Below are 22,636 nucleotides of genomic sequence, written 5' to 3'. Positions count from 1 at the left end.
TCGAATAAAATAAGCGACCGGATTTCGTCTTGTGAAACAGATTCCAATTCTTCAAAAAGTACGGTTGGAAGCTGTTCAACGCTTGTCGGAGGCGGCGAACAATGTCTAACCGTCTCTTCATCATGTCCATAGGATTCATGTCAGGAGAACGGGCTGGCCAATTCATTGTGGTAATCCCTACATAAATTATGTGTGACTACTCGAGCTTCATACGGTTGAGCATTATCATGCATTAACACGAATTCGTCTTCAACAAACGGAGCGGATGGGACCACAGCTTTCAGAAGAACTTCCTCAATGTATCTTAGTGTACTCAAATATCCCTTCTGTGATAAACAGTTCGGTACGGGCATGGATGTTGATTCCACCTTATACCAAAACTGACTGTCTTTGAAAAGGCTGTGACTCACGCAAGGTACGAAGCAAAGCAGTCTCCACACATGGTCACGGCCATCTGATTGCTGTAAAACAAACCGGCACTCATCCGTACCCATGTACCCTTGTTCTGAGATGCTGATTTACGAATAGTCAGGCACCGTTCTACTCGATGCCTCCCCAGTAGTAGAGAACCTGATGCGAACTAGAGACAAGGCTATTCTCACGAAGCTTTAGTTGACTTCTAATTTGTGAATGATGTCATTGACTTCTGATGACTGCTTTATAGCTCACACTCACATTACGGACCATTGGAGTTGACTACCTATCAAGAAAAATGTTAAATTCCGTAGTACCATAAGAGCAATAAAACTATAGTGTAGCCTTTCCACAATACAGTCAACAACTACCTTTTCTTCGACCAATACTTCCAGTGGCCCTAAACCGGTATAGATCATCGCAGATGGTAGAGCGCGGCACACCCAGGACTTGGGCAGTGTACCGGACGTTGGCAACTGCTCGGGCGAGATCTTCTTGACTTAAAACCATGCTTTTAATAAAAAATTATTGTTTATTCAAATTCATTGTTTCATCAAAGAAAACAATCGAAAAACCGATTAACTCACTCGACGAGTTGGCTGTGGAAAGGATGAATAGAACTGATTTTCTTTATTTGTAATCTAAAGAGTAAAAGGATTAATAACACTATACAAAGGTAAACATCAAGTTTTTAATGTTGTTAACATTTTATGTCAGCTATTAAACTTTATACCTAATTATTATGGATAATAAATAATTTTAATGTGTAGAGATTAGTGACCGTTAATCGATAGTTATTCATCTCACGATATCTGAATAATAATTTTAATGTAAATTAATTAATAATTTAATTACAAGTGCACAGTTTTTAACTTTTGAGTGTATGTACATTGCGCTGTGAAATTCACAAATCTGCTTCTGATTAATTAAGGAATATTTAGATTAAAACTCAAGGCGACTGAACAAAGTGCTTCTACAAAAAGAAAAGGAAATAACCTGACATTAATTAATACTAAAATGGCCAAGTTCAAAACTCCGCTCATGCGATCGAGAATTAAAATAAATTTAAAATTACTTTTTGTTTTGCACTTTTAAAAAGACGAAACAATTGTGGGAAACTGCCACGGGTGGATGCTCGACCTCAAGGGTGGGAATTGTAAATTTCTCTCGATTCGACAAATCCAAAATAACTTTGTCAATAGAATGCATTGAACTTAGGAGGACAAAGCGTGTCCATTTTCCGCTCGTTTATTCCCAAAAGGCGTCCAGCCTCATCATCGTTTGTTCCCTGTCAAATTGAGAACGCCCACCTGAAGTCGATGACATCGTTTAACGTATAATTATAAAACGTTTTTAAAACAGGTGAGAAAGTTCCGGCCAAAAAGACTAATATACTGGCAAACCCACTGCTGAAATTGGAGAGGAGTGATAGGACTATTAACCAGTCACTGACATCTCTGAAAACATCTACATAACATGGGCATATATAACGATGATCCCATTTGCAGATTATATAATGAGGAGGAAGAAACAACCACCCATACCATCTCCGAATGCGAAGTAACGGCTCAATGTAGACATAACCTACCATACAGAGAAAAAAACTTAGGGAATGAAATTGTAGCAGCAACAGTCCAAGACCTAATACTTCTGAAAAGAAGGATGGAATCGATTATACTGAGCTAGGGAACTAGAAAGGTACAATAAGCCAGAAGGCTGCAGCGCCTGGAGAGTACAAACCCTGCATCCTAGTAATGACCCTGATAATTACAGGGGAATAGCACTATTTAACACACTGTGTAAACTATTTACAACAATAAGTCGTAACAGACTTAATAGGTACTGTGAAATCAATTGCATCATACCAGAAGAGCAGGCTGGGTTCTGTAAGAATAAATCTTGCATAGATAATATTTTTATTTTACATAATTTAACGACACAGTACATCCAAAAAGGAAAGTACCTATTTGCTGTTTTCGTTGATTTCTCAAAAGCTTTTGATAACATAAATCATAATTTGCTCTGGGCGAAAGTGCATTCATTGGGGATTGGTGGCAAGATTATACGTATCCTTAACAATGTTTATAACTCTGCGTGCTTTAACCTTAAGCTGAACAACGACTTATCAGAGGATAGCATTGCTGTTACGAAGGGGGTGCTTCAGGGAGAATCCCTATCGCCTTTACTTTTCTCTCTATTTATATCTGATTTCATCCGTTTCTTTGAAAACCGGAATATGGTGGGTGTTAGATTGGACGAAATTGCTCACCTTGTATGCCTGCTCTTTGCTGATGACGTAGTAATTCTGGCTGGCAGCTATAGGGAGGCTCAGAGGATGCTTAACGTTTTATCTGATTACTGCTCCACTAATAAACTGTCTGTAAATGTTAATAAGACTATAATTTGTAAACAAATGACCTCTGGCAGACGGATCCATGTCTGCTTTTGTTCTTTAATTTAACGAAAAAAGTTTTAATTTTGTTTTAATACAGCAATTATTATTATTATTATTATTATTATTATTAATTTTTAAGGGCGTTTTAACGGCTAAGGTCATTTCACGCCCTAAAGCAATTATTATTATTAATATTATTGTGGTATCGATGTGCAGGCCCGATATTGCATAATTTTGAAGAACTTCCTTAAGTTCTAATGGTTTGGCGTTATGTGAAGCAACTTTTTAGAATACGGACCAATTTGTTTTCTACATGTTTTCTATTCCTGACTCCAGAATTTTATTTCCTCCATTACATACGATAACTAATGTTTTTTAACGTTACAAACAAAACTAACTAGGAAGTTTCCATTTTAACTAGTTTTAAGAACAGTTATGTTGCAATGTAAAGATGGGAAAACAGAGAAAAATTAGTAGCTAGGGAAATCGAAAGAACTCTTTCAAAACTACTCTAGAGACTTTTGAAGAAAAAAACTTGTATTCTTCTTTCATCCGCGCGATCTCAGGCTTTTGGATTTAAGTTAAGCTTTTCAATTTACGTTCATGTTTTTTTACCATTATTTTCCACTCGTATAGGGTCGTCAATTCAAATTAGTCTTTCAGTGATCAAAACTGATTTTCAAACCTTCTCTTCACCACGTTTGACTATTTATTTTCAAACGGTGTGGAAAGAAAGTAAACAGTACAATAATCTATTTACGTTTATTTTCTAGCCATGTTTAGGGCAAAGAACTATTTGTTGCCTGAAAAGAGAAAAAAAAGATTCGTTTGGGTTATTTCTGTTGCTTAGCCTGGCTGCATGTTGCTAAGGATTGTACACCATTGTTTTGCATTAAATAATATTCCAAAGACACGTATTTCATATTTTAGTAAGTTTTTGGTCTTCACAAACTTTACATTTTCTATATTAAGCCGCTTATAAAAACTTTAAACTTTAACAATGATTATGCATCAAGAAGCAATCTTTTGTTGTCCAGATATGAGATACTTGTTTTTAAAGTACCAAATAGGTTAATAAAGCTCAATTTTCGAAAATTTTTACATAGGAGCGAACCGATTGTCGATTCTCGTTATTTTACCGCGGAAAGTCAGCGGCTGTGTCACGGCTGATATAGCACAGACAGACGGTCTGATAAATAAATATACACCAACAAATCTTTCTGCATAGTCCATTTCCTTCCTAAATCGCAGCAGGCGACGGACTGTATCTCGCATTTTGGACATTTGACAAAGGAGAGATTCAGGGAAGAATTCAAGCGACACGGCCTTAAAAATGCCCTGTGCATAATTCACTTTCTATTTCCGTGAGACTATTTTTACGACGAGGGCCATCTCGTAAATGAGACTCAAGTTTCAATTAAAAACACAACGTTGGCCAGGTATTTTCTCATACACACCGGGGGGGGGGGGGTTAAGCCAATATTTCAAAATTTTCCAGCAGTCGGAAGGTTGTTAAAATTAAATACTTCCAGTGATTCATTATCTTCCTCCAATGCGGTGCATTAGTTTAGAAAGTACCAATAATTAATTTCAAAGTTTAGAAGTAGAATTCGTTGGGGAATACATATCTAAATATTTTTCTTTGTTAACTTTTGTGAAAAGTTAGGAGGGTTTTATGTGTGTTCAGCGATAGTGATATCTACTTTTATACCAACGGCTTAAGCTGCACCTAGCGTATGGTATTTCATAAGAATAGATAAAATAAATTTAAATCTTTTTATTATATTTATTATTCCCTTTATCTTTCGGGAGAGTATGTTCAATCTATCTTCGTGTCTCCTGCTCTGCTTCTTTCTAATCACTTTTTATTTTAAAAGCAAATGTAGCACGCAATGATGAAAGAAGATCCAGACATAGTCTTAAAAAAAATAGTTCTGATATTTGGCCGAAATTGTGCATAGCCGCCCTTATATAATCTAGACAGAATTATTATTATTTTTTAAAATTTAATTTCTTAAATTCATTAATTTCGTGGTCCGCTAGACCAATTAATATATTACAATTAAGGTTTTTAGTTGAGATAAAAAAGTCAATGGCACGAGCGGGATTCGAACCCACGATCTTCGGCTAGATACGCCGCTGCTCTACCACTTGAGCTATCGTGACTTTGATCCACTCGGACACCAACTTCCTATCTCAACCCCATCTTTTTTCAAAACCTTAATTAATTGAAAAGAGTTTATTTGGTCAAGCGGACCACGAAACCTAATAAATTTAATAAGGAAAATGAAGTATACTTCACAAAAGCTCTCCGTTGCTATTTCATTTGTCGCCGAGAATCAAATAGATTACAAGACAGCCAAGTCAGTATCACAAGCGGGAATCGAACCCGACTCTAATAATGGCAAAAAGGAGGGAAAATTAAAAAAAATGGTGTGGTTGAGATGGGAAGTTGGTGTCCGAGTGGATCGAAGTCAAGATTTAATGATTAAAATGAAGTACACTTTACTAAAGCTCTCCGTGGCCATTTCATTTGTCGTTGAGAATCCAATCCGATTACACGACATTTGAAAAATGGCAAAAAGGAGGGAAAACTCAAAAGGTGGGGTTGAGATGGGAAGTTGGTGTACGAGTGGATCGAGGTCCCGATAGATCAAGTGGTAGAGCAGCGGCGTATCTAGCCGAAGATCGTGGGTTCGAATCCCGCTCGTGCCATTGACTTTTTTATCTCAACTAAAAACCTTAATTAATTAAAATTTAATGTTTGATTCTATTAAATTTCTAATTATTTTGTCCCTTTAAAATTATGCATTAAATTGTATGAAATCATCAGTGTTAAAGAAAACTAAATATTTGGTTGCAGGTTTAAGCAATGCAAGAAAACAGACCAAAAAGGAATTCTTGGAGAAGATGTATCTCTTATGAAGATGTAGTTAATCGGATTTCCAACTTTTATTATCTTTTATCATGTTATTCTTAACTATCCACATATTCAATTTTTCAACGAGATTTTTTCAAAAAGTAACATTTGTGTCACAGGCGGTTTTCGAACCCATTACCTTCGGCTCAATGCGATGCTGCTCCAACCACTTGAGCTACCTTGACTTCGATCGCCCATGCCACAAATTGGAATAAAATGGGAAGTCGAAATGATAAGTTTGTGGTTTGGGTGATCGAAGTCACGGTAGCTCAAGTGGTTAGAGCATCGGCGTATTGAACCGAAAGTCGTGGGTTCGTAAACTAACTGCCTGTGACACGAATTTTTTCATTTCGAAAAGAAGAATTAATTGAGTAACTGGATTACTACTTGAGGACAGCGCAGCGGCGAAACTTTAATTTTTTCCAGAGAACTTTTGGTCCGCTTAATTTCGCTGTTTTGATCTGCCAAGAGCGTTTCGGCGTTTCGCCGTCTTTAGTCGTTGGTCAGGGTTTAAATAGGGGGAGGCAAAACGGAAATTTCATACCAAATAAAGAAAGGCATCTGGTATCAGCTAGGATGGTGTTTTATGTTGTTGTCATGCTTTTCCTTTTGGAATTTTTGCGTTAGAATGAAATTTGAACTTCTATTTAAGAATAATTAATCAAAAAAATTGTGAGTTTTCCTTTGAAGAATGCGGCTTGAAGGTTGTTATCGATCAGCCGGGGGTCAACCTACTCTCGTAGTTTTGGTCTGTGAGACACTTTTTGGCATTTCATCATCTTAAGATTATACGCAGGTTAAGAATACGTTCTCGATTCAATGGGAATGTATCCTAAGACAGAGGCATGCAAAAAAGTTCATCATATGTCTATCGCCATAACTAACACAGAATTACTTTTAAGAAAATAAAACGATACAATGACTCAGACTGGACACTGCAGACTCCGGAGGTATATATTAGACTTGAAGCACTTGTAGCAGAAACAAGCCTTTGTGATACTGCCAGGAAGAAGAAGAAACAGCGAAACATGTCAACAGTTGGTACAAAATCTTATGCCGTCTTTGATAGGCAGAATTAGCAAAATTGATTTGTATTACTTAAAGCATATAAAGTTGATGGCTCAAAAAAATATTAACTATTTTGTAGGAAAGTTATTCGGGTTTGAATAAACGAGTAGAAAGACTCGTTGTGTTCAACGCAGCGGTTTACCGCAAGAAATATATTGCCGAAGCAGATTTTTACGGCAGAACCACCAAGGAGAAGGCAGACGGTTTTTATCGCCGTTTCTGCTCATTCCCATTTGTTTAATCATGTCAGAAATGATAAACATTATAAAACTATATCTTTCCAAAGGTTATTAATTAATTAATCTAATTGATATTTTTTTAACGAAACACCCCTTGAATCGTTCTATCCTGCCGTCTATTTTATTTAAAAAAGAGAATTGTAGAAATAAAATTGTCTTGTTTGGAATGGAATAGGATTTGTTTTGTCGATCCCAAATATCTTAATCAGGTCAGACTATATATACAGTCACTTTCTAAAGCCCTTAGATTCCAATATAACTATTTTTAACGCTTCTATATACAATTTCCCACCCCTAGTGTACTTAAAAGAAACTATTGTAAATTGTGTCTTCTTCGATAATGAAATCATTATCCAAGGAAAAGGACAAAGCTTTTAATGTGGTTGTTATGTTGACAACCTAAATATTTAACGTCCAACCAATGCTATTATATACAAAGGTTTATTTCAAAAATATCGTTAAAGGGTTAATTGAAATTTGTTTAGAAGTGTCGTAGTGACTACCCCAATAGGGTTTCAAGTGGTAAAAATTAACCCTTGATAATAAAATGCAAAGAAATGGACTCACATTTACGATGGATCTGACCACAGGGTCTTCCATCACACCCTTCAGAAACAGAAAATCGGTCTCCTTCGCACCCGGGATCTTCTCCAACTCGTACCTCTCCATTTGGCCTATTCTGTCCATCGCCTCTGCAACAAAGATCAACAAATTGTAAACCGAGCCAAGCTACACCCTCAAATAAGATACAAAGAGGGAACACTTCTCTTGATGAAAAACGTATTTTCTACAAGGTCTAGATTTTTTATGATGATACTAGGATTCAAGGAAAGATCTTCGGCCTCGAACTTAATTTTTAAGCATTTACCTTGACTCAAAGCGGTCCGAAGTCTGTTTGGCACTGACTCAGGTACGGAAGAATGGGGTTTAATTGGACTATATAGTGGGAACAGGTGGTCCTTTTTTCCCACATGGGGAAAGGAGAATAGCGAACTGAGGCCGTCTTCGGCTAGAACCGAGACGTCACTGCTTGTACCGGCCTCGTCGATATATTTTTCGTGCGTGACGATGAGCTATCCACGGCTCCCCGGGATCATCTCTAATCCAAGTTTTGATGAACGGTTCTCGTTTCAGTAATGGCAAACTTTCCGTGACGACTGGTTGACACGGTGGGTAAACGACTTTCCTCTCTCTAATGAGACTACTTCCAGCTTAGCGATTAAGTTCAGATGTACATTAATTTAATCTTGTTGAGGGTTCTTAGAGAAGAACCTATAGCTAGATCTGCTTATCTTATCCTATTTTGCTCCTTTCAAGTTTTTTATTATTTAAAGTGCACATTTACTTTATGTTCAAAACAAACGTGATGACTCTTTTCGCATATTGTGATTACAATGTGCTAACACCAAAGATGGATAATTGTCTATCAATCAGATGCCATCTTAACAAAAACCACTTCAATAAGGCTCTTTCACCCGTCAACTGTTTACAAACGTTTAAAAGAACTGTCTAAATAAGACTCAAAACATGTCATCCAAAGATGGCGAAAAACCGCGTAGAACAGGCCAAATCAGCGAGGATGGGCAGCCCAAAATGACCGGAGACTACCAGGAAGGTTCTTCACCCCGCAAAACTCAATAATTAATTAAATTCATTAGATTGCGTGGTCCGATTGACCAAATAACATCTTTCAATCAATTAATCTTTTTGTAAGGTATTGGTCGAGATAAAAAGGCAGTGTTACGAGCGGGATTCGAACCCACGACCTTCGGCTAAATACGCCGCTGCTCTACCACTTGAGCTATCGTAACTTTGATCCACTCGGACACTAACTTCCCATCTCAACCCAACCTTTCAAATTTTCCCTCCTTTTTGCCATTTTTCAAATGTCAATAATTAATATAATCGTACAACTTAAAATTTAAAATATTTCGGCCAAATGTATTCATTTTACTTTATTAATAGTATAGAAGCTAAATATTCCATTTGGAGTAAAAGAGGTGCATATTCAGGTGTGTACATTGAATTAAGCGGATTAAGAATAGTTATTCAATTTTATGGAATTAATTATTTTTAATTTTCACTTGGTTTAAGATTGTGTCAATATCATGATTAACATTGGTAACGAATTCTGTTCAACCTCGAGGAGTAATCTTCAAGTATCGCCGCAATACCTATTTTTATGAAAAAATTTACCTAGGCTTTGTATTTACTATTTTTAGAGTTACACCCACTAAACTTCACAAAAAACCAATTTACATTTCCAGGAAAAGACAATAGACTGGCTTTGCCAATTTAAGCATTCCCTCGCCCTCTGATTTAGGGATGTTACGTGATTCACAGCTTCGGGCCAAAAACAGAATAACATTTCTTCAGCCTATAAAAGCATCGAATAAAGCAAGTTTCACTAGGGTAGTGTAATAACAAACAAACACGTTCAAAAGGTTATAAAACAGCGGTGACTTGGAAAAATACACACCGTCTTTGGCCTGATGCTCATTCAAAAGAGAGATAGAGAGAGAAAACACGGTACAAGACAACGGCACAATCTACGATGTGATGTTTCGTAATTAATTAATTACAATTAACCTTTCTTTGACGGCCGTCTACGGAACGGGATTATTAGAAAACACAATTCCTATAAATAACGATGCTTTTTCAAATCGGCTATCAAAAAGATTGAGTGCAATCCAACGTCTGGGATGTTTGTGTTCACGACGATCGAAGGCGATCAATCATCCAGTTCGGACTGGGTTTATTTTCGAAAAAATGTCCGAGATTATTTCGAGGCACGTCTGCCGACGAATTCTCACCACGAGTGAGAACATTTCCTTAGGATCGTTCATTTATTAGTTTAAAAAAGTTTCCTTACATCACATAAAATATTAATTATTTGACTTTTAGATCAAATTATCTTATATTCCAATAAGCAAATTATATTTTTTTTTACTTTAGTCCTCATAATTCTAAGAATATAACTTTTGACTTACATGAGGAAATTGAGGATCGGATATTCTACCAATTGATTTGATCGAAACTTTTTTTTTAGTGATAATAGGTCAAAAAATTCACATGTTTGAGTGTCCGAGCGCTTTTGCCAATCTAGCCTAAGAACCAGTTAAATTAATTAATTTTGGAAATTATTATCTATCAGTAGATCAGTAGACGTCAAAATTGTATATGGTAAATAGCCAATGTATTAGTATCGTACATATACATAATTTAAGACTGAGTATCGTACAAAAGTAGGTTATAATAATAAAAAAAATTAGCAAAAAAAAATTTCATATTTTTTATGCACAACAACAAGAAAATACCTATCTTTGTGTAAAAAATTTTTCTCAATTTTTATTTGTATTTGATTTGTGTATAAAATTTCTGATTGAGCGAAGATGGAGGAGGTTTCAGTGTGAAAGAGTGTGGCCACTGAGCAACTACTCCAAGAGACGCAAATGACTAATTCATTCTATATGAACTTATTTATTTAATATAATATTTGTAGTTGTAAATATCAAGTAAATTTAATAAAACAAAAAATCTAATCAATATCATGTTGATAAAGCCTGAAAGTAAAAATATTTCTCTTTCCAAAGGTCGTAAGGACAATTTTAAACACACCCGGACATCAGAGAGAAAAAATACTCTGACACATCAAAATTGACTAGTTTTTAGACTTGTTATAAAAGTTCGTATTGAAAGGCTTTAAAGGGTGCTTAAAATTGATCGAAAAATTGTTTAACGTACTTCACCATCTTCGGTTTTGGGTCTGCGTTAGTTTTGTGAAGTCACGTTGCTTTTATAATGTCATGAGACTCCTTCGATTTTTTCAAACATGTTGCTATAAGTTCAAAGATGAGAAATGCAGCTTTCATACTGTCGTAATACTGACATTGGGCATTAGACAAAATCCGGGGCTATGAATTTTTATGTATAACACCGGCCATCATAAAAATAAATCGTATGCTTAAAACGAATCTGAATTATATTTTGAAGCTTTGGCAACTTTTTATACTAATATTATCTAAGAATTATCTAATCTCAATTAATACAATAGATATTATATTGTATTTCTGGTAGAAAAAAAAGAGAAAGAGAGGGAGAGAGAGTGAGAGGCAGAGATAGCGAGAAAGAATGAGAGGAAAGAGAAAGATAGCGAGAGGAAAGAAAGTGAGTTAGGCGAGAACGAGAGGGAGTGAATGTGAAAGGAGACAGAGTGAGAGGAAAGAGAGAGATAGTGAGAGGAGAGAAAGTAAGTGTGAGATGAGACAAAGTGAGAAGAAAGAGAGTCAGAGGGAAAAAAGAAAAAAATCTTGTTTATAAATAATTATTCTATATTTAGTGGGATTTAAAAAACAAAGCTCAAGATTTATATGATGCATAGAATCAGGGCAAAATTATAGCGGACGCAATAATTTAGAAAATAAGTCTTTTTCTATATAAAAAAAAGTTTAAAATACTTTTTGACCTATTACAATATAAATTCACTTTTTACTAGTGTTCGCCACAGCAGAGGCCATATAAACCCTCATTCTTTTTTGTAAAGGTTCTTCTTAGAGAATTAAGCAATAAGTTGTGTAATAATTTGTTTATGGTCAGTCCATGCTGCAGATCGGCATCCATAAACATATTACATGAGAGCTCATAAAACATTATTTTTAGTTTCTCACTTTATGCTATAGACATAAAGATTTATTATAATTATTTTTATAATTATTTTTTTAATTTTGTGATTTATGGTGATAGTATACTAAATAGAGTAGGTCGATATATTATTTTCAGGGGGAAATTATAAAATTTGCAAAAATTGTTAGGCAAAAACATTAAACAAAATTACTTAAGTTTTTCAAAAGAGCTTCATTATTTCAAAAGCTGTATTATTCGTGAAGCGTTGTAAACTTTTGATAGTTAAATGTCGTAAAAACCTTATCCGATTTAAAACCAGTTTGGAAATTTTTATTTGTTCCCAGCGATCGGCCCCAATAAATTTGCAATAACAAATACCTACTTACGCTCTTTAAAAATCATAAGTAACAAATGAACTTTTTTTCTCAAATTAATATAATTACTAACCGTCTTTCCGTCAAAACTGATTCGGCAGTCGACCACCACCAGGATATCCAAAATTACCGGTCACCCAGAGATGAGACTGAGTTCTATTGCAGTCCCACCGACACCTCTACTGTCTCGTTTATGGTATTTTTAGTCTACGGATTCCCCTATGACTTGTAAACTAACGTAGTACGTCTGAACGGCGCGAATAAATTTCCTACCCCAACGTCACGTCGTTTAATATACAATTTAACACGAGGGAGATTTCTCCGGATCCGAAGAATAACAACCGAATTCCCATACAAAATGCTATAAACAGAATTAGAAAAATCAAGCTAGTTTCTTCTTCTTAATTCACCATAAAACATGCAATTTTTATAAATTACTTTTTCTTAATTTGCGTCCAATCAAGAACGACATTATTCAAGAATAATATGATTTACTGGAGAAACTATCGAAATAAAAAAATAAAAAAAAGGACGGTAGATTCAATAATATGTATATAATATATATGAAAAATGACACCTGTTGAACGTTTTCATGTGTAAAATTGATGGTTTCCGTCACAGCCAGGGCCAAAATAGTTTTTGTAATTTGGTCTTTCTTCCAGCTTTGGTATGTCAGACGTTATTCAGTAATTCGCCATTTTCTGCCTTTTTTTAAATCTTTTGATTAAACTATTATGATAAATAGAAATAAGAATATGCAGAAACAATAAGGAAAATCTAAAAAAAAAGAAATAATCACCCTAAGCTTGAAAGTAACAAAGACTTTCAAAGGCCAAGTAGTAAAAAAAGGAGGGTTTTATGCCTGAAAGTGGTGAATAACCCCATTATATTTAGTGGGCTGATTGACCAAATTACTTCTTTCAATTAATTAATACATAAACAGATTAATTAATTGAAAGAAGTGGTGAATAACGTTTAAACGAACCCACAACTGAAGATGGCGTGAAACATAGAAAGCGACAAAACAATCAAGGTTTGACGGACTATGATGATCGAAAACGGTTTAAATACTCCCTTAAGTTGTGTGTTACGTTAAGGACAATTCTCCCAGAGAATATAGTTCGCTCGTTTTCAATCATTCGGCTCCTAGCTGTTTTGATATGCTTTTCCCTACCATTATTCGAAGGTCAGGGTTATAAACTGGGTAAGGCATCATGGACTTCATTAGCCGTACAACACTTCGACATTTTCTGAATCCAGACTACTATTTTTTCACGATAATCACAACACTATTGTTGAGAAAGGCGTCTGATGGACCAAAAACTGCCAGAATAGACTGACCAGGATGATCAGAAACGACTAAAATCACCACAAGAATAAATCTCATTTAGAATATGTTTATGTGATCATGTCTCATGATCATCCTAGTCTGCTCATCCTCGCTGACCTGTCAGACGCTCTTCGGATTTTGCTACCACCATTCATCTGTCAGAGATTCGCAGGGTGAGGCATTGTGGAATCGTTCAACTGGCTTGCAATAACTTCAACATTCTGTCCGAAAACCCCCCCAAATAGGTTCATCACTCACAGACCTTACGGAGAAAAGAGTTTAGAGAGTTTAGTCGTTATTGATCATCCTAGACGTCCACCCTTGTTGTTGTTGGTCATTGAGACGTCTTCCACCATCCACAACAAAGTACTAGTATTGAATCTTGAATGTCTTACCTTCCTTTAACCCAGAGCAAAAAAAAAAAAATATCCTGGTAAAATTGCACAAATGAGCCTGACATGCCAAAACCAGCGAGGCTTGGCGGACCTTTTTAGATTGTCTATTGGAGTTTTGGAAAAACTTACTCCTCTTTTACAGCAGATATTATTACTAGACACAAAGGAATGTAGTAAATAACAAATTTGACTAAAACAATAACTGGATTAGGTTTCGTGGTCCGATTGACCAAATAAATTCTTTTCAATTAATTAATCTTTAAGTGAGGTATTGGTAGAGATAAAAAGTCAGTGTCACGAGCGGGATTCGAACCCACGACCTTCGGCTAAATACGCCGCTGCTCTACCGCGTGAGCTATCGTGACTTTGATCCAAAGGAGGGAAAATTCAAAAGGTGGGGTTGAGATGGGAAGTTGGTGTCCGACTGGATCGAAGTCACGATAGCTCAAATGGTAGACCAGCGGTGTATTGAGCGTGACACTGACTTTTTTATCTCAACCAATACCTTACTTAAAGATTAATTAATTGAAAACGATAACTTTAATTACCTCCGATATAATTAGCTATCAGACTTCAAATATCATATTTTTTTCTAAAAAAGAACAGGGATATGGCGAAATTTATGTCGAATTCTTCAACTCATAAAATAAAGTTTATTTGAATTGGATAATCTTCACAATCTTTCTTCACTTTTTGTCATCCTCATCTGTAATTGTAATATTTGCTAACAATAATGTATTAATAATAATATTATTTGGAATGAATGATGCAATTCGATTTTGGGTGATCTTTGGATTTATCTATTATTAGCGTGTCTGTTCCTCGAATTTAATTGACTGGCCTCAAAGAGCTACTACTTGGGTTTGGTTAAGTGGCAAAAGTGGCAGGTGGTACTGATCATCCGCTTGGAATGGTGAGACTGGCGATTCTAAATCTATTCGCCGAGTGCCCTTGTTAACCTAGTTTCAACAAAGACTCATTCAGGCATTATGTTTGTGCTTTTAGCTATGAAAATAATTGCCTGTTAGCTATGTCCGTGAAACCGTCAATAGGTGAAAACGGTAAAATGTTGAAAAGCCAGATGGTGATGAGTTATAATTGGCAAAGTCACAGGTAATTTCGTCATCAGACTATTTAACAATTTTATTATCGGAGAATGATGATTCGTCAGGGTTTTTGGTGTAGTGTTTGCTATTCTTCAAACTGCCTAATTTTAGTGTTTACAAAACTTCTAGAAAATAAGAGTCTAATTTATCCTCCTTACGACTAGATAAATAGTTACAATTCAATCCTTTACCATTAAGAGCGTCGGCAGTACCGACCAATTTAACCTAAATCTGATGATTTAAATTTAAAGATGTCAGAAACGTTAATCATAAATTTAAGTCTACTACAAATATCAGCTCATTTTTCTGGAGTGCCAGGTAAAAGGCTAATACTAAGATGTGCTTTTCGGAGCAAAACCGGGGTGCATCGTAAAAGGCTTCTAAAATTACAAGGCTGATGGCCAATATTGGAAGTCCTTCGGCAAGGTGTCGCTTCGAAGTGTCGGCTGCCCATTCAGTCATGTTCAACGGGTGTGCGGTATGGGCTGAAGCTCCGACAAAAGAATATCTGAAGCAAATAGCCAAATGAAGAAACACGTCTTACTGACATCAAGATGTCCAAAACCAGTAAGAATAGGAAGAAGGATCAGAACGACCAAAATCACTAAAAGGAGAAATTTCAGATAGAATATGTTTATGTATTTGGGTCGTTTTCGATTACCCTGGGTTGTAAGTCGTTGTTCGGCATCTCGCTATCGTTCTTTGATGATGAGGCATCTGGTAAGGCATCTTGAAATAATTTTACTTAGGTTGCCCCACTCAGTCATGTTCAATGGGTGTGCGGTATGGGCTAAAGCTCCGAAAAAACAATATCTGAAGTAAACTGCTAAGGAAGACACACTTCTTATGACCAACAACATGGCCAAAACAAGCACGAATAGTGGAACAAAATTATCAGAACGACCAAAATCGACAAAAGAAAAATTTCAGAAACAACAAGTTTATGTAGTTTGCTCATTTTCTGTCACCCTGGATTGTAAGACGTTCTAAGGCATCACACTATCATTTCACGATCCTCGTTTGATGATCTGGGGTATAAAAAGAGTAAGGTATCTTGAAATCGTTTTATTTGCGATTTCCAACTCAGTCATGCTCTGGGCGTGAGATATGGTTTGAAACTCTGAACAAGATTAACATTTGTCGGAATGACAAGCTCTTACAAAACTGTTTGTGAACAAGTAGTCTTGCTGATCAAGAAAGTAGACTATATCAATCTAATGATCCTGAAAAAAGAGTGGATCTGCTATCGCAGGGCTGCCATTGATGAAGAGGTGGCAAGTACGGCCAATGTGAATACCTCTCATATGGAAGAAAGGAGACTTTCTGATTCACGCGGGGGCTGCTGCACAATTGGTTCAAGATGCTGTTTGGGTCATTTTGTTACCAAATTCTTGATTGGGAGTGGTAGTTTTGCTAAAATTTCCTGCCTTGTTTGGTTCTTTAAATTCTAATTTGGGACTTTTCGTGCAATTTTGGTGATTCCTTGCACGATAACACGTACCACATACACACAGCGGTTCAGATTTAAGAATGCCTGACCATGTCGTCTCAAAGATTGGGCAAGGATAGCTGATTTCATAACCCACTTTTTTTTAACGTGTTTAAATAAAACGGTACACAGGCTGAATACGCAAAGATTAGTTATGCAATACAAACCCTTTCTTTTCGAAAGTATACTCGACTGTAGTTACCATGGGAATGGTACTGACCTACTGGGAGTGTCGCTCGGCCCAACACCGAAGAAGACGCTATAATTATATCTTTTGGTTTGGAATCTCTCATTTCACCTGTTCGAAAACCGTGTGAAATTGTGACGAATTGTCGTCAACGGTTTGACAAGAAGTGGCTCGTTTCTCGAAGAAACAGGATGGGCGGACTAGCGATGGTAATCTATAATCATCGATTGTTTGGCAGGAGAAAATTAGAATTTAACGAACCAAAGAGGACAGGAAATGATCAATACGTCCTTAAATAGCAAATAGATAAATCAAATAAGAAATAAACAAAATAATGAACAGAAGCTAGACCTGATCTTATCGCATATATTTATTTACAATTATTTAAATTCTGCAAAGAAAGCATTTTTTTAAATCATCACACATTTATATCATGACTGACTTCCTTATTTACAATTACCTTAGGCTATGAAGTTAAAGAGAAATTATTCAGAAATCGTGAGATGCGGTCGGGTGTGATGTAGGTTCCAGAAAAACATTTTCTTTATCGTGCCAACGTTTCGATCTTTATTGAGATCATCTTCAGGGCTCAAAGTGTTTGTCTTCCGTGTAAGAGAAATGTTCAGGACACAACAAAAATTAAAAACATAAATATGAATGTGTATTCATGTGTATTTTCCACGCTAAATCACTTTTTCAGCAATAGTTGAGGGTTATCAGGTTGAACTTACCCGTAAGATCTAACATTTTTTTCCATTAATTCGGCTCGTATTCTGTAAAAGATCAAGCAGATCACGATCTGAACATGCAAAAAAGAAATTTAACAGTGTCTGGTATTCACTGCTCTAGTATTATTATTACAGTAGTATTGCTATACGACTCAAAGAACTACAATTTAAATAAAACGTGAGATGCGGTCTGGTGTGATGTAGGTTTCAGAAAAACATTTTCTTTATCGTGCCAACGTTTCGATCTTTATTGAGATCATCTTCAGGGCCTGGGATTTACAAACACTGTTTACATATAACAATTACATTTTGGATGTGGAAAAGTGAATTTATACAATGCAAAATATATTTTTTTAAATTTTTGCATTGTATAAATTCACTTTTCCACATCCAAAATGTAATTGTAATATGTAAACAATGTTTGTAAATCCCAGGCCCTGAAGATGATCTCAATAAAGATCGAAACGTTGGCACGATAAAGAAAATGTTTTTCTGAAACCTACATCACACCAGACCGCATCTCACGATTTCTAAATAAATATCGATTAACGGTCACTAATCACCACACAAATTTAAATAAACTGGGTCTAGAACCGTTTTGGCGCGTTGAAAGTTTACCTATGACAGGTAATTGCTTAAAACTTTTGGAACTAAGCATTTATTTTGTGTTTTGTTGCACATAAGCTACTGCTCAAATGTCCACCCAATATTTTTTCAACCCTCGGTGCCGGTGTTTTTTAAAAAAACCTCATTTGTAAGTATGCCGAAGTTGAATGCAGAGCTGCTGGATTCGAACCCGGGACCTTTACAGTGATGAGAGGGTAAACGCCTAAACCGTTGCGGCCACCGACGCCCCTTGTCTACCCAATTTATAAAGCTTCTAACCTTACACCAAAACAATATTAAAATGTGTGAGTGAATTTTACTCCTTTCAGGTTTACGAAAGTTTCAAACAAAAGCATATTTTATTGGCTCATGATGCAATTTTGATTTCCTTAAGTTGAGGTTTGCTAAAAGTTGAAGTACCATTTCCTGCGATAATGTGTTCAGGTCTGTGACATGATGTACCTATAGTTTAGTGATATCCTGGCCCAAAATAAGCGAACCATATGTTAATCTGAACCTGTAGGTTTTATAATAATGTGCTTGGACATCTAATTAGTGTTGTATATAAATAAATATGTCGACCAAGTACCTTCTGATGCTCTTTTCGACTCTATTGATACCCAGGTTTCACCTAGGGTTAAAGGCGACAGACAAAAGGCTGATTGTTTTCTAGTTGCTAAACAAGAGTGCCAATGCCCTGCGATTCTTCGTCATTGCGTGATTATAATTGAAAAGACCTCTACTATATTTTTATCAGTTCTCCGGACTTGAATCGATGCTAGACAACCGTAACCAAGTCAGACCAAAACAAAACTTGACCTCAACGGTGAAATGAACGGTATCAACAAGTGAAACGGTGTGAATTAGTTTGACTGGAATCTGTTCTGTGAGTACGAGATTCCAGAAGACAAAGACCTTGGTCTCATCCCCCACTCGTGTTTCAAGACAGTCTTGGTCAAAGAGTAGTCATAAACAGATCTACCGTTATGTTTTTTAAACCCTACTATTATAAATGCCTAATGTTAAAGAGACATGGAAATGACCTTCATTAAAATAACGTTAGAGAAAAATATCGGTATCTTCATTAGGAAGCTTTAAAATGATGATCTAATTGGATAGAACGACATTCACGAATTAAAATGTGTTAAAGGTCACACGAAACTGACTTTCGTTGAAATGAGGTCAGAAACGAACTGGCTTGTTGATTTTAAAGTCAAATTGGGATATACGTCAATTGGTTGGACGAACAAACGAAAATTTCAATTTTAATGTTTTCAAACACATGTAACTGACTTTCATTAAAAATTAATTGAGAAATGAAATATCAATGTCTTTATAGGCACTTTTAAAATGAAAATGTCTGGATGGGCTAAGCCAACACTCAATAATTTAAATTTGTATATGTTTGTTAAAGAACAAAATGTAATTTGTGAAAACACCCTTAGAAACGAAATATCATCTGTATAGTAACTTTTGAAATGTGGATGTCTGATTCGGTTAGGCAGAATTTAAATTTTCGTGTGTTAAAGGTACATGGTACCGACTTTCTTTAAAACAAAGAACCAAATTAACAGCGTCTTAATAGGCATGTTAACTTCACGATTTCTGAATAGGTCAGACCGACAATAAAAAATTTAAGGTTTCATGTGTTAATCGTCATAGAATTAATGAATCAAATGAATACCTAATAAATAATCAAAATATGATCATAAAAATGGATTTGCATATTCTTCCTTTCGTTTTTATTTATTCCATGTAAATTTAGAAAAACAATACCCGTATATTAACGAAATATCTTTATGAGTTTTAGTCTTTGCGGGCATTTTCATCATTTAAATGAAACCTTGAATATTATTGAAAATTTTAAGTTCCTAATTTCATTATGTTTGAAGCCATAAGTTTCAATTTGTATGTAGATTTTGATATTTGTTAACGTTGTAAATTGTTAATAATAGCTTCATAGTACTGCTGAAGAGGACATTCGTCGAAAGCTTGATGAAGAATTTCCTTCTCTTCCATGATTATTCTAGATTATGAATTAAAATTTCGCGTTTATAGAACACACTAGCTGACTTTCGTGACAATAACCACAAACACGAATCAGTGGATTTATTTTCACTTTAGAAATAATTGGGTTGTGGTAAAAAAATCACCTTCATTTAAATGAAGTCAGAAACGAAAAGTCAATGTTTTTACAGGCAGTTTTGCAATGAAGATATTGTATGACACGCGAAACTCAATTTCCTTAGAAATATCAGAAATGAAATATCAGTAGCTTGATTGACACTTTAAAATCGAAATATATACCTGAATCGGTTTAGCCAAACCTCAAGACTTTAAATGTTTAAACTGTTAAAGAAAAATGCCTACTATCCTTAAAATAATGTTAGAAATAGCATATCAAATCAGTTTTAAAATGAAGATGTCTGGATAAGCCTACAATTTAATTTTTGACGTGTAATAGTAACTTTCATTAAAAGTACGTTAGATACGAAATATCAATGCCTTTATTGCCACTTTTGAAATGGAGACACCTACGCATCAGTTAGGAAGAAACCGAGGAATGTAAATTTTCACGTTTTACAGGACAGAAGTAACTGGTTTGTTTGTATCGTGGCAGAAACAAAATATCAGTGCCTTTTTGGCACTTTTAAGGCAAAAATATATGAATCTGTTGAGCCGATACTCAAGAATTTAACTGTTTACGATGATAAAGGACAAATGCAACGCGCTACCGTTAAAATAACTTCAGAAATGACATATCAGTGTCTTTACAGACACTTTACAATGAAGATGTCTAACTCGGTTAGGCCTACAATTTAATTTTTCACGCGTTAAAGGTACACGTAACTGGCTTTCATTAAAAGAAATATCGGAAACTAAAAATCAGTATCTTTATTGGCACCGAGAGAATAAAGATATCCGTATCGGTTAGGCAAAACCTAAGAATTTAAATATTTACGGTCTTAAAGAAGAAACGCAACGTACAACCGTTAAAATAACGTTAGAAATGACGTATCCGTGTCTTTCAGATACTTCAAAATGATGATGCCTAACCCGGTTAGGCTTACAATTTAATTTGTCACGTGTTACAGATACACGCAGGCACTCAAGAATTTTACTATTTAATGTGTTAAAGGAGTAACGCAACGTGCTATCGTTAAAATAACGTGATAAACGACATATCGGTGTATTTATAGGCCAATTTAAAATGAAGATGTCTGAGTCAGTTAGGCCCACAATTTAAATTTTCGTGTGTTAAAAGGTATACGTCACAGACTCTGATTGATGCAAAGTCAGTAAAGAAATGTCAGCGTCTTTATATGCACTTTTAGGCCCCAAGTTTAAATTTTCGTGTGTTAAAGGTATACGTCGCAGATTTTGTTTGATGCAAAGTCAATAAAGAAATGTCAAAATGTCAGCGTTTTTATAGGCACTTTTAAAATGAACATGCCTGAATCGGATAGACCGTCATTTAAATTTTCAAGTTTTAAAAGTACAGGTAACTAACATTCATTAAAAAATATTAGAAATGAAAAATTAATGAGTCTGAGAAAATGGAGATATCTTAATCGGTCAGGCAAAACCTCAAAAATTTTAATTTTAATGTTTTGCAGGACTGTAGTATGCATCTGAATTTCGTTAAAATACGTTAGAAACGAAATATCAGTGTTTTTATAGGCACTTTAAAAACCATTTTCATGTGATAAAGAAATTTCGGCTAAATGAAGCCTGAAACGAAACATGAACGTCTTTATAGGCACTTTTAAAATAAAGAAAGAACTTCTATGCCCGACACTCAACGATTTAAACTTTTTTCAAACAAATTTAATAAACAGCAGGAAAAAAATTATATCATGGATTCTGATCAGATATAAAAAGTTGATTGAAAATGGAAACTGAACTAACTTGATCCGAGATATATTACATAAAATAGGCTATGAAACTCAGCCAGCAGAACAAACGGTTGTCCTTAAAAATCCAACTATATTAAATGCATTGAAGTTGATAGCAATTGATCTGTTTTGCTAAATGTTAATTACGCTAATTTCACATTAAAAAAATTAAAAACTAGAATGGTTCTTTCAACAACCATGTATTTTTATTTAAATTTATGTAAGGCTGTTGAAATTAGACTGACCTCGTTCATTGAAACTTGGATTGTTGGTTGACCAATGGTTATTTGGTCCAACAGACCACGAAACTTAATACATCTTCTTAAGAACATCTTTAATTAATTATCACAAGACAAGACCATATAAAAATACGAGAACAAAATTAATTATTTGAAATTTGTTAACTTTATACTTCTACGTACTCGAATTTCTATGATAATTTTTTTCAATAGATAAAATATTCTTTTTTTTTTGTACAACAATTCTTACATTTACTTAAGTTGCAAAGAATTAACAGTTCTTATAGAGGTGTGAAGTGTGATATATAATTGATCACGTTTTGGAAAATGGGGCTATCCTTTATGGAGCCAGGAGTATAATTCGATAGTAACGGCTCGTCATGCCTGATGGAAAATTTGATCAGCGTTTCTTTGAAATAAAACATCAATAATAATAATTTGAATTAATAAAACAAAGATTCGCATAATTACAAGATAATTTAGAATGGCTCAGATAGAGAATGTTACAAGAATAACTTTATACAGTATAGATCATTACTGTTAACAAGAGATGCCAAAAGGGAAGAAACTTTTGAATCATGAGATACTATCTATTATTAAACCATCGTCGATTTTTCTTTTAAATTA

The 22,636-nt window shown here is 35.1% G+C and overlaps 1 protein-coding gene across 6 annotated transcripts in view; it reads right to left on the bottom strand.

Moving 5' to 3' along the window:
- The window catches only part of LOC106666738 (MAGUK p55 subfamily member 6), a 56,313-nt gene that overhangs the window by 14,964 nt on the left and 18,713 nt on the right, over window positions 1-22,636 (bottom strand). For 4 of the 6 annotated variants that reach the window (XM_014394127.2, XM_014394126.2, XM_014394128.2 and 1 more), the window contains exon 2: window positions 7,604-7,728. The exons of 1 other annotated variant lie outside the window; for it this stretch is intronic. In XM_014394127.2, the coding sequence (XP_014249613.1) occupies window positions 7,604-7,728 (125 nt within the window). Of the gene's footprint in view, window positions 1-7,603; window positions 7,729-12,106; window positions 12,208-22,636 lie in introns of those variants that run through there. One more of the 6 variants, XM_014394129.2, reaches the window with a different exon arrangement.

Source organism: Cimex lectularius, unplaced genomic scaffold (genome assembly GCF_000648675.2).
Source record: "Cimex lectularius strain Harlan isolate CLEC.00 unplaced genomic scaffold, Clec_2.1 scaffold2, whole genome shotgun sequence".
NCBI lineage: Eukaryota > Metazoa > Arthropoda > Insecta > Hemiptera > Cimicidae > Cimex > Cimex lectularius.
The sequence above is the reverse complement of the archived record's forward strand: the minus strand, read 5'-3'. Positions and strand labels throughout refer to the sequence as shown.